General features: G+C 42.3%; 2 protein-coding genes across 2 annotated transcripts; one reads left to right on the forward strand and one right to left on the reverse strand.

Moving 5' to 3' along the window:
- The first annotated feature begins 3,444 nt into the window (after positions 1–3,444).
- LOC133885500 (mitochondrial outer membrane protein porin 2-like) lies at positions 3,445–7,977 on the forward strand. Its single transcript, XM_062325220.1, has 6 exons — positions 3,445–3,587; positions 3,749–3,816; positions 6,612–6,722; positions 6,829–6,918; positions 7,000–7,211; positions 7,474–7,977. Exons 1-6 carry the CDS (start codon positions 3,536–3,538, stop codon positions 7,772–7,774), a joined length of 834 nt encoding a protein of 277 aa, XP_062181204.1. The 5' UTR covers positions 3,445–3,535; the 3' UTR covers positions 7,775–7,977.
- A 442-nt stretch (positions 7,978–8,419) lies between these two features.
- On the reverse strand, positions 8,420–10,902 carry LOC133885490 (AP2-like ethylene-responsive transcription factor At1g79700). The gene is made up of 7 exons (XM_062325209.1): positions 10,026–10,902; positions 9,840–9,922; positions 9,645–9,742; positions 9,458–9,531; positions 9,319–9,369; positions 9,148–9,224; positions 8,420–9,074 (listed from the first exon to the last, which is right to left on the reverse strand). The coding sequence occupies exons 1-7, from the start codon at positions 10,253–10,255 to the stop codon at positions 8,566–8,568; spliced, it is 1,122 nt and encodes a 373-aa protein (XP_062181193.1). The 5' UTR covers positions 10,256–10,902; the 3' UTR covers positions 8,420–8,565.
- Between the last annotated feature and the right edge of the window lie 1,426 nt (positions 10,903–12,328).

Here is a 12,328-nt window from a genome sequence, read left to right on the forward strand (position 1 = left end):
ATTGCAGATATTCTTAGCTAGTTTATTCTATCTCAAAATCAAGCAGAGAGCACTCGGCGGTTAAAGCTAGGATTAAGTTGGCCTCAAACCGGTTGGGATCCTTGCATTGAAGGAGTCAATGCGGAGAGGTTACATTGATCTGCACTAAGGCAAATGTGCATTGTCCGATAAAAAATGAAGAGCCTAGATCTACTACTACAGTACATATAAATTGTAGTACCGAAAATGGTGACTAAAGGATGGGTGGTTGCTAATTTATTGCGAAATGGATGATCTTCTCCTATTTTGCTACCCAACGCATCTCAAAATAATACGGAAGCAAAAATATGAGAGAAACTAGTTGTTACAAAAAATTCTAAGCATGACTCACATGGGTGTCAATGAACTTTAGGTTTCATTGGGACATCCCACAAGTCACCGTCATAAAAAGATAGCAATTTGAAGAAATAAATCTTTTATACAAAGAAAAGATCACCGGAAGAAGAAGTTCTCTGAGTTGATGATCTAGAGATAAAGAAAAGAATTTAAAATCCACTTGTATATATTTATATATAAATTTTATGTATCTACCAACAAAAAGAACAACTTTGCAATGTGAGAAAAACTCAGCTCATAAATCGAAACGAAAATAACAAAAAAAAAAGAAAAATATACAACAAAACAAGGAAACCAACAGAAGCAAACTAGAAGGAGATAAACACAAGCGTTAGAGAAATATGTACCTCATTTGTTGCAAAGATCATTCCTCTTTTCGGCATATTACAAAATATTTTACTCACAAAAACTCGCACATATTACAAAGGTTAAACTCCCATCTCTCATTTCCTCTAAAAACTAGCACTCTAGGCTCAAATAGCTATCTCAAACCTCCCATATAGCCTTACCCCTCCATTTATAGATGTAGAGAGATAGCTTAGCCCTTAAACTTACTTATTTCTAAAATACCTCTTTTTTTTAATTGCCTTATACATACCATCGGGACATTTTGGTCTATTTTTTTCTCCATCCATTGAACGGCTATAATACCTTCATAACTTAGCTTCGCCTCGATGCAAGCTTCGCAACGATGCAACATGTCCTCCATCCTTCCACAGGTTTGAGGCAAAACCACGAAATCGTCTCGCACACTTCTCAAAGCGTGACTTGTTGCCACTTGCTTTCACCTCAAGCAAACATCTCGATGTTGACACGTGTACTCTGTCTTACGATCTTAACCGTCGGTAATTCTCTCCTGCTCCAGATCCCTCGTGCCGCTTTATCATTTGCATTGGTATCTCTTTCGCTTGACTTTATCAATACGACGTCTTCATCATTTATTTCATGCTTTGTTTGATCTTCATGTGCACATTTAGGATCATTCTTGACTCCATCCGACCCCTCAATCGTCAGGCACCAAGCACCACGCTTGGCCTCGATTATCCTGCCATCTGCGACAAAGTTGCATCCATCATCTGCACAATATGAGACAAGTAAACACATATCTCTAACTCCATCTTAAGTTAACAGAAATCAAAATCTCTGTTAAAAGAGACATCAACCCGAAAACGTGAATGTCACATGTTTTGGCGTACACTTCTCATGAATGTCGGACCATCCGACATGTGCAATTTCATTAGAAGGACTATCTTGCAATTCTCTCTGCAAGAAATGCTCCGGCGTGCTTTTCATTTCATCGTCGAACCATCCGGCATATATATCTTCACCAGACCACCAATTGCATCCTCTTTGCAACAAAAGGTCTGACGTATTCTCCGGCGTTTACATCTTCCATCGCCAGATCATCCGGCGCATGTAAGTCCACCAGAGTCGATTTGCAACTCTCTGGAAAAAATGCTCTGACGTGTATTGTTATCCATCGCCGAACAATTCGGTGTGTACTTTAATTTTTATTTTTGAGTTGAAAAGCTCCGGTGTGAACCTCTTTTGAACGCCAGATCTTTCGACATGTACAAAATCTCAAACGCCAGATCATCTAGCGTGTATAATTTTTCTAAACTTAAAGACAAACAAGAGAACTCGATTTCTCTCTGCAACTAGTTAGTCGTGATCATAGTTACAACATATATATATATATATGCTCGTGCAATTCATAAATCAACAAATAAAAATAACAATATTATCAATCACTCATCATATAGAAACCAAGTTGTTAGTTTCTATATAATGAGTTGTTTTAATTACGTACGTGAAATCAACATTTTAAATATTTGGCTATAAATTAGTTTTTATGTATTGAGTTTAGATATTTGAAAATGATATGATTAGATTTGTCTCAAAAAGTAATTTCATAATAGTATAATTTTGCTACTGCATTTGATCATAAATAATTGGTGTTTTAGACCAGATTCAATCAAACTTTTTAAACTTTAACTTTTAATACATTTAAAATATTTGGTTTAGAATATATGAAAATCATATATGTAGATTTAGCTTGAAAATAATTCCATAACTCATACATTAATTGATTTTATAAATACATTCTAGTAGAAGATAATAGTCAAAGAGATATATTGAAGACCATGTTATATCCAAAACATTAATTATGCTTAACTAGAGGGATTATATTCTATAAATATATTATACCAAAAGTAGTAGTCAAATATGTGTCGATAAACATATTAGGTCCAAAACTATTTTTTACTAGATGGAATAATACATTCCACTGTGGCGCAAGACTCAAAGCACTGTTTAAACAATGCCTCACTATTGTACTGTGGGGGATCTGGATCCCTAAAATTGTATAGTTGTGCTAGATTGCCCAAATTTGCTTTAATCTGTTTCAGCGGATGTGTATAATTTTAGAGAAAAATATATTTGATTGTTCGTATATAGTATTCTAACTTATCTCGTTGGATGTAAATATATGTTTTCAGTCTGGTCCAATACTCATGCAGGCAGATCCACTTATCAGCGTTATAAAATCATCTTCATACGAACAGCTAATTACGATATCAACTCTTGAATACGCTTATACGATTTTAGATTTGATCATATAAGCAGAAACTCAGCTCACTCTATCTAGATAGATATAACTAACTAAACATCCTTATTTTTAATAAATATAATTTCGTTCAACCAAACTATATGTTAAGAGTTGAAAAAAATAGTTTTTTTAGTCACTGTGAAAGTGATTCTCTGAAATAAATTAAATGTTAAGAGTTGAAAAAAATAGTTTTTTATTCACTTTTCATATAAAATCACTTCATTTACAAAGTTTACTTAAAAAAATATAAAAAATATTTTTAACCAAGAATCAATTTCTTTAAAAAATTACTCCCTCTAAAAATTTTGGAGCATAGGGATTTCTACCAAACTTTCCCTTGCTTCTTTCTCTTCAAGAAAACGTCGAGTAGCCCCAGGATCGAATCTCGCCCGTCCATTTCGCATCATGCGGCACCCGACACCTTCCCACCCAGCGTCGGTAAATACCACCCTCCTCCCGGCCCCTTCCACCCCATTTTCCACTCCCAAAAATCCCCTTCACATTTCCCCCCACCCCTCGCCGCCGGCGCCGTCTCCTCCTCCGCCGCCAGCCATGGCCGCCGCGGGTCCCGGGATCTACTCCGAGATCGGGAAGAAGGCCAGAGGTCGGGGCTCCTTCTTAATTATTCCTGCCTTGGGGGATTCGGGGGTTTTCTTCTGCTGATGTTGGGTTGTTTCTGGGGATTGGGGGTGTTTGTTGGTGCTGGTTTCAGCTTCTGGGTTGCTAATGCTTGTTCTTTCCGTTGTTTCTTGGTGGGTTTTGCAGATCTCCTGTACAAGGACTACCACACGGACCAGAAGTTCACGCTCACCACCTACGCCTCGAACGGAGCTGTGAGTGCTCGCTTTGTGCCTTACTCTGCGTGTGCTTGTCAAGTTCTCTTGTTATTTTGGCGTTGGTTTAGTGTGATTTAGTAGATGCTCATTTGTGGTGTGCTACTTTGGTGGACAATGGATTGCGGTTTAGGCCCTGTACGATCGAGTTTCCAAGGCACGATTTGTGTAGTCATTGAATCTGTGGTTATGGTTAGGTTTTGGTTTCCAAAGAACGATTCGTGCAGGAACGCGGTGTGGTTGGTATGACATTTTCAGTTATGCGTGTTGTTCCCGTATGAATCTTGGCTTCGGTGGGCTGTGATTTAGGGGTAGAGAGTGTGGATTGGCTTGTGTTCAGTGACTCCTGTTTTATAAGTATTTAGAGTGGATTGGCTTGTCCAATGGCTTTTGGTTTAGATGTTGGGAGTGGATTAGCTTGTCTGCGGGTTAGTTTCAGGAAGTGGATTAGCTTGTTCAATGACCAGCGAGTGATTCCATCTGTGATAGCATCTTTGTACTTGCAATCTGTGGATGGCAAACGGGGTGTGTTTGTCACTGTTACTAAGTGTATTGTCCGGTAGGGTGTAGCCCATGAGTCATACGTCACAAGTGCTAGTGCTGCAATGACATGTTCAGTTGAATAGTGTAGTCTTTATTGAACAGATATCGTAACTGGTATTCTATTTCAAAGCTACTTTTGCTCATCAGTGCTTGGCTTACTCATTTCTTATGTTGTTCCAACGAATTCACGCTGGATTTCCTCACTAATTCAGTAGGTATGATCATATGTAGGATGTGGCTAGGTTGTTAACATAGAGGAATGTGGCACGACTATTGCCTTATGATTATTTAGGAACCATGTTTTGGGTGACATTTTAGCCTAGCTAGTTAGATGGAGAATCCATAAATTGGCTTATATGAGGGTTGAAATTTCTCGTGAGTTGTAACATGTCCTTGGTTGTTGACCTGTTTGATATGTCACTGCTGCTTTTTACAGAACATAAGCACATTGCCTGTGTGTGGGTTATATGTCGTTTGTGGATTGAAACCATAGAATCACTAATGATTTGCTTCCATGTGTACTGGTTTTGCTCTTTTCACTTAGACTTGATTTTTTTAGTATGAGCTGTATGTGCCTCCACTCTCCAGTTACTTATTTAGATGCATGTATAGCACATGTGATGCGCCTTATGGTACTGTACTACATATATGTATCTGTCTTTCTATCTTTGTCCATTTCTGATGATTACATCTGTTTTTACTGTCAGTTGTTTATTGGTCTTATGAATCTGGTATGCTTGATGATGGATAGCTGTTTTTTTTTTAAAAAAAATCTTATCCTGACTTGGTGCTATCATGCTGATTTAAGATGCTTTCAGTTCTTATGTTGTTAGGGCATGTTTGTTTCCACTACATATTATGGAAATAAGCTTTTATAAGCTGAAGTAGAAACAAACAAGCAGTTTTTATAAGCTGGATTCTACAATATGATTGCTAGATTATCACAATCCCACAATCCACTCTCCATCAGCTTTCCTCAGCTTTTGATTTGCAAAAGACCAAACTGTCCATTAGGATTGAAGTGGAATTACCCACCACTGCCCCTCCTTTACCTCCGTACTCGCGCGACACCGCCAGACGTCGCCGCCACCACTCTCTTCTTCACTGCCCCCTTTGCACCACCCGCTCCCTCAACTCCCTCCTCGCCGCCCTCTGCTCCTCCCCGATATTCCTCTGCATCGCCCCCTCTGTCCTCCTCACCTCTGCACTCTGCCGTGCCAGTCAGCCCTCAGTCGCTGCCGACCTCCTCCGCTACATGCCCGCCTTCCTCCTCGACCCGGATCCGAGCGCTGTTGTCATTTCCCCGCCGGCCGAGCTCGGGCGCAAGCCATCTTCCCCAACCTCGGCTACCGTGTGAGCTTGACCATCTCCTCACTGTCGACCGGCCACTCTATAGCTCCTCCGCTGCCACGGATCCCTCGGTGATCTCCTCGGAGGCGCCTTGATGCTCAAGCCCTTCTCCTAATGCTCTCCCCGTGACTCCTTATCCTCTCAGCCGTTGCCGCCGCACAGCTCAAGGCCGTCGTGCCACCCTTGCCGCCGTCGGCTGAACTCCAGCGGTCCCAAAGTGATACCTTGGACGGATTCTTATTGCGTGCCGGAGCCCCTTCTGATTTCCGATTGTCGAGCTGCATCGCCAATCACCGTCGGCGGGCTCGAGTAGAGTCGCCATGGCCGCCTCTTGTCGATTTTGACCGGGGTCAACAAGGGGGACCTGCTGGAATTTGCGTAATTTGATAAATGTGTTGTAATTGGTTAAATCCATAATTAAAAAGCCTAAAATTATGAATTCAATTTTGTATGAATGATGTATCGTTTGTAATTTAATTATGCATTTTCGTATTTTACAAATAAACTACAAGTTCGATCGAATGAGAAACATGTCACGAAATGATAAACATGGCACTCAAGGCAAATGAGGGCATTTCAGACTTTTGACATGCACAAACAGCAATCGAACCTATCCAGAATCTAGGTTACCAAACAACTCTCAGTTTTTGAACCCTTAGCTTTCCACAATCCGGCTTTTCAGAATCCAAAAGCTGCTTTTCAGAATCCACAGCTAAAACAAATAAGCTCTTAGTTGTCATGCTGCAAGCCTGCAACTGCATAGCATGTCTTAATCCATATAGATCTTTGTCTCAGTTGCGATATTCCTTTGCCAGTATTCTCTTTGGAAGAGTGAATGTACTATTGTGTCTGATCTTTTTACCAAGGCTGTGATAAGTTATGGTCACTTTTGTCTTGTGTAGGCCATTACTGCTGCAAGCACGAGGAAAAATGAAGCTATCTTTAGCGAAATCCAGAGCCAGCTGAAGAACAATAATGTGACTGTGGATGTTAAAGCAACTTCGGACTCAAATGCAAGTTCAAACCTCTGTTAACTTGTCTATCACCATGTCTTTACACTGCCTGAAACAGTTGCCATCATTTCTGTATCAGTGACTCAGTAGTCTTCCCTTTTACCAGGTGACAACTACATTCACAGTTCATGATCTGGGCATGCCAGACTTGAAGGCAATTTTATGCATTCCTTTCCCATACCAGAAATCTGCCAAGGTATATGTCTTTTCTTTTCCATATCCAGCAACTTTTTAGCACTGAATTCACACCCCATCTGATCCCTCTCTGTGTTTTTAGGCTGAACTCCAGTACTTGCACCCTCATGCTGGTATCACTACCAGTGTTGGCCTGAATGCAAACCCTGTTATTAACCTTTCTGGTGTATTCGGAACTAAAGCTCTTGCGGTGGGTGCTGACGCTGCGTTTGATACTTCAACTGGGGACTTCACCAAATACAATGCTGGACTGAGCTTCACTAGTGATGAAGACTTCGTTGCTGCAGTGACTCTGTAAGTCGTTTCTTCTAATGCTTAACGTTTCCTGTTTGGAGCTGTTATTTACTTCCCAGGGATCCCATTTGCCCATAGCAGTCTTTCTAGGGGATTTCTAAAACAGAATAATTGTGAGGGTCTAGAACATGTATGGTTTCTGCTTCTTATATTATCTTCTGTATTTTGTAGATGCCAACTTAGCTTCATTTGTAGCACAGATTGTGACAAATGTACAACAAATATTTTAGGTTACGACACTAAGCTGATTTTTGCATTTCAGGAACAACAAAGGAGACAGCCTTGCTGCTTCCTACTACCACTCGGTGAATCCATCCACAGCTGTCGGAGGAGAGCTGGCTTACAGCTTCTCGAGCAATGAGAACACCCTCACCTTCGGGACAAAGCATGCCCTGGACCCTCTCACCATTGTGAAGGCGCGCTTCAACAACTACGGCATGGCAAGTGCGCTCGTCCAGCACGAGTGGAGGCCCAAGTCATTCATCACCGTCTCCACGGAGGTCGACACCAAGGCCATTGAGAAGAGCTCCAAGGTCGGGCTCTCCCTGGTCCTCAAGCCCTGAGGTCACCAACTCTTGGTTTAGGATGTTAGCTTTTGATATCAGCTGCTGAAGTCCAGTAAACAAGCATGGACTAAACTTGTAGGCATAACTTTGGTACCGTGGCATCTTGATCCCACAAACTTAATCTTTGCCTCTTTACCCTGTTCCAAACTGCCTGAGGGGTTCCTGTTACCAATTAATTCATACGACTACTGTTTTTGCTATACACGGGCTTATTGAAGATTCGAGTCCTGAAATCTAGTCAAGTTGCCTATCATTGAATGATATTTTTCTTTGGCTCACTTGTTCAATCTGCAAAAAGTTCAATTTGATTCAAATCACATTTTTCCGGATCCTGGAATTATTTGAATGCTTCTTGATTCACAAAAGTTACAGTTGTCTCGTGCCTGTGTTGCTGTTGAAATTACAGCTCCATGTTTTTACTGATCAACCATAATGGCTCTCGCAACTTATGTATGAAGATGATCACTCCCTGTTGATCATAATTTGACTCAGTAAGTCAAGCTTAGGTTACAGAATACATACTAGGTACAAGCCTGAGCTGATACCAAACAAACAGAACACGCAGTGGGATTTATCATGGATTAACATCTCTTTGCTGGTCGATGAAGTTTGCGAAAGGAAAAACTCGGTACTAGCAATTGGAAGTAACTCGAGGTTGAACTTAATTTACATACGACGGCATTGTGCCCTCTAACACAATTCCACAGTATTGTAGAGGTGACATGTTTCCAAAATCACTCCAATTATCCACTCTCGCCATCGTCGTAGCACGCGATTTCTCCATGAAATCAAGCGTTCCAAGCGTGGCCACTGCCTGGCGAGAACAGATCACACATGTCCGGACCGTCTCCCTGGAAAAAGTTTTGGTATTCATAGGCTTCTCCTGGATGAGCACCAGGCTCTCTGATGACCCCTCCTGCCTCTTCTGCATCAGAGTTCTTCTCAACCAGCTGCCTGAACACGGATGACTTCAGCAGCAGGCTGAGCGCAGTGGATGAGCCTCTCTTCCTCATGCCGCCGGGAGAGATCACAGGGGCCTCTTGATTGCTGCTACTGCCCGGCGGCGCATTGTGGTCTAGGAGAAATGGATTGCTTCTTGGGAGCATCTGGGTTTCTGCTGGGAGGAGTTGCTCGGTCGGAGTGGTTTGCATCACAAGAGCTTCAGGGTTGAAAGTGACTGGAGCGCTGGGCTTCAGCCATGTGATGTATGATCTCAGGTCGAAGTTGGTGACTGCGTTTACGCCTTTGTACTCTATCGCGGCGATGTCGTATGCACGGGCAGCCTCCTCTTGAGTGCCTGGAACAATTTCATTTGGATGCGAAATTATGCCTTGTTGTGTCAAATGCAGATATTTTGTTGGTCTACTCACTGTAGGTTCCTAGGTAGAGATACTTGTTTCCGAAAACCCGCCCAATTCTTGCTTCCCATCTTCCATTTTGATGATGCCTGAATCATTTTGCATTGGCTTGAACATTCGATGTGCAAATGTATATTTGGAACTGTTGATGGAAAATTCGAAGCATTTTCTGTCAAAATATACCTGGCAACCCCTCGGTACTTGGACACTCCTCTTGAAAAGCCACTACTCTTCCTGTCACCAGAACAAAAATATCCGAGTTTAGTAAAGTGTCATGATATGAAGTGGAGAACTATTAGATTCTAGCAGTGTTAATACGCACCTCCTCAATGATGCAAGGTACTCTTCCTTTGTAAGGTTCTCCATTATCTTCAACTCCTTTTCATAATCCATGACCTGAGACATAAAGTGAACCAAATCGCTAACATTGACATGCAAATGGCAAGACTACTTCACTAGTCCGTTATAATTGCGCATTGTTGTTTGCAGACTGAAGCAGCTTGCCATACCGGGAAGTTTGTGTAGGTTGTTGGTCCCCAGTACTTGAGAGCAGCAAGGTCGTAAGCCCTTGCAGCTGCCTCCTCTTCATGGTATGCTCCCAGATATACTGTTACGCATCAAACAACATATCCATCACTGATCATCTGTTGTCCAACTATTTTTTAAAAAAAAGAAAGGGACATCTGATGTTTCGGAATACCTACCCTGCTTGCCCTTCTTCCTCTGTGTTGGATTCCAGGAGTTCTTGTCCCACAGATGCGCTTCAAAACGACCCGTCCATCGATGCCTGCGTATCAAGACGCTCTTGTCATCTGATCAGGTTCTCTTATTCCGAGCTGGTCTATCAAGAAAATACGCAGTCACACGTGTTGGTTCAGTGCTTCTGTTACCTGCTAACTCCACGAAACCTGGAGCTCCTCTTGACGGTGATGCTCGGCAACGGCTTGCCAATGCCGCTGCCGTTGGCACCGCCATTGATCGGTGCGAGCAGGGCCGGCTCCCTTCTCCTCCTCCTCACGACCTGGCACGCCTCGCCGCCGTCCGACGCGTTGATCATCACGGCAGGAGCTGACCACGAGTAGCTCTCGATCTCGTTCTTGACTATCGTCATGTTCTCCATGGCTTCGGCTCCTCCCTGCTCAATGACAGCCTCGAATGTACTAGATGCAGCACCGAACGAACGGTAGAAGCATTGAAGCTGCAGCTGCGAGTGCGAGGTGAGACGCCACTACATGCCCGCGTGCTTATATACAGATGCACTACTGCTTCGGCTGGTGGCAGGTTTTTGTTTGCTGGTAGGAGTAGGACAAGACGTTGATGATTTTCATGGAGTTGCGAGTCACGCTCCGTCTGTCTTTACTATGTGGGTTTCGTCAGTATTCCTGTTTGGAAACTTTGATTTTAACTGCGGTGGTTTTTTGTCTGATGGCGGCTGAGGAATGCTTTATCTTCGTGAAATCAAGTGTGCTTTTTTACGTTTCCTTTGACAGCATATTTGCGTTTCAAACAAGAAGCCATGCATTATTCCCAGGTGAGTCCAAAACACGACTTGGCGCCATGTCCTGGAAAGACAAGACAGCAGCAGCGATCTGAGAAACCTGTGCTGCGCTTTGGCTGGGCTAAGCTTGTCTGCTTTCGTGTCCCCGAAAAGGTGACGTACTGACATCTTGTACGGTTCACTGGACTAGCAAGTTGTCTCACGGTAATAAGTATGGCTAGACTGTTATAATATTTTATTATAATAATTTTTATTAAATTAGTCTCTTTAGTTTTTTACGAGTTAGTATTATTTAGTTATAAAATATATAAAATTAGAAGAAAAAAATAAAAATTATGTTACTAGAAAATAAAATTATTTATATTCCAAATTTGTACCGAATTGTATACACGTATTCGTTAATTCATATATGTTTTGATCAACTGTTAAAATCGTGCGTTAGGTATAGGCAGTTTAACTAAAATCAGAATAGATTTGCCTTGCTTGCGTGTTATGACTTGCCTGCTGTCTGCTTGATATGACGTACTTGAGCTACACGGTGCTTCTTAATCTATTATCTTAGTAAGAATTTTGAAAAAAAAATTATTATGAATTTTAGCTATTGATTAATTGTATTTTACATAGACTCTATATTTAGGTATTTGATTTTTATAATAATTTAATTTTTTATAAGACTATATTTGATATAGATCCTTATATTTTCTATTATAACCCCAATTTTAATTATTATTTATTTTATTTTATTTGAATTTTTATTTAGATATTTGGCTTTCCAAACTGTATGGAAATCGAACTGCTAATTTTTTATAATTTTTAATTCCGAATTTAGGTATTTAGTAATCATATTTCATATTGACTTTTTGTTTCTGAATTTAGCTATTTATTAATCGTATTTGATATATACTCTTTGGTTTAATCTAGACCGTTAGATATTTATAATAATGAGTGATCTAACTTTTTTTCTGATTAACGAGATAATTTTGTGACCTTAAGAATAAACGTGACTTACTTTCTCTATCAAATAGATAGTTTGAGCTGGACAAGTACGAACTGTCTTGATTAGCCTGATGGCATGTCCCGGCTTCAAGTCATGAGCGTACGAATGAGACCAACTAGGCAACTCCGTCGGCCGTTGCAGCGCAGCGGGTGCCTGAACCGTCTGCCGCGCCGACCCTCCGCAGTCACGTGCGTCAGTGCATCCGTAGCGTTCCCAGTGCCGTTGGATCTGAAAACGGGCGCCCGAGATCTAACGTGCAGTCTCGGTTGCAGCTGCAAACTACGAGAATTCGCTGCGGACCACGACGACCTTGGCTAAGGTTGACCATCCCCGCCTTGCCTGCGGGCACAGGCAGCCTTCGCCGGATCCGGCGGCCCGAGTGCGCGCCTCGAGACAGGCAGGACGACGCTAACGCAGCTTCCTATCCGGCTGCCGTCTTCCTTTCGCGATGGCTAGACAGGTCGCGCCACGGCCACGAGCGCCGCCGCCGGCCCCCACGGCAGCAAGATCCATCCCTCGCCCATCCGTGCCGTCGACGCCGTCCGCGTCGTCGCCAGGCGCCCAGGCGAGCGGACCCTCCCGTCATGCCCTGATGGTGCAAGCCACCTCCCGAGCTAACGTGGCCGTCAACCTTCGCTCGCATTGACCAGACGCGAAAATGGTCAGCCTAAAAATAATCATAGTATAGTTGAAAACAT

This window comes from Phragmites australis, chromosome 11 (assembly GCF_958298935.1).
Source record: "Phragmites australis chromosome 11, lpPhrAust1.1, whole genome shotgun sequence".
Classification (NCBI taxonomy): Eukaryota; Viridiplantae; Streptophyta; class Magnoliopsida; order Poales; family Poaceae; genus Phragmites; species Phragmites australis.

Excerpts from the sequence above, each read along its gene's own strand:
- LOC133885500 (XM_062325220.1), top strand. The coding sequence starts at position 3,536 with ATGGCCGCCGCGGGTCCCGGGATCTACTCCGAGATCGGGAAGAAGGCC. Across the intron at positions 3,817-6,611 it reads CCTACGCCTCGAACGGAGCT|GCCATTACTGCTGCAAGCAC; the intron begins GTGAGTGCTCGC and ends TGTCTTGTGTAG. Across the intron at positions 6,919-6,999 it reads CATACCAGAAATCTGCCAAG|GCTGAACTCCAGTACTTGCA; the intron begins GTATATGTCTTT and ends CTGTGTTTTTAG.
- LOC133885490 (XM_062325209.1), bottom strand. The coding sequence starts at position 10,255 with ATGGAGAACATGACGATAGTCAAGAACGAGATCGAGAGCTACTCGTGG. Across the intron at positions 9,532-9,644 it reads CAACCTACACAAACTTCCCG|GTCATGGATTATGAAAAGGA; the intron begins GTATGGCAAGCT and ends TTTATGTCTCAG. Across the intron at positions 9,225-9,318 it reads AAGTACCGAGGGGTTGCCAG|GCATCATCAAAATGGAAGAT; the intron begins GTATATTTTGAC and ends AAAATGATTCAG.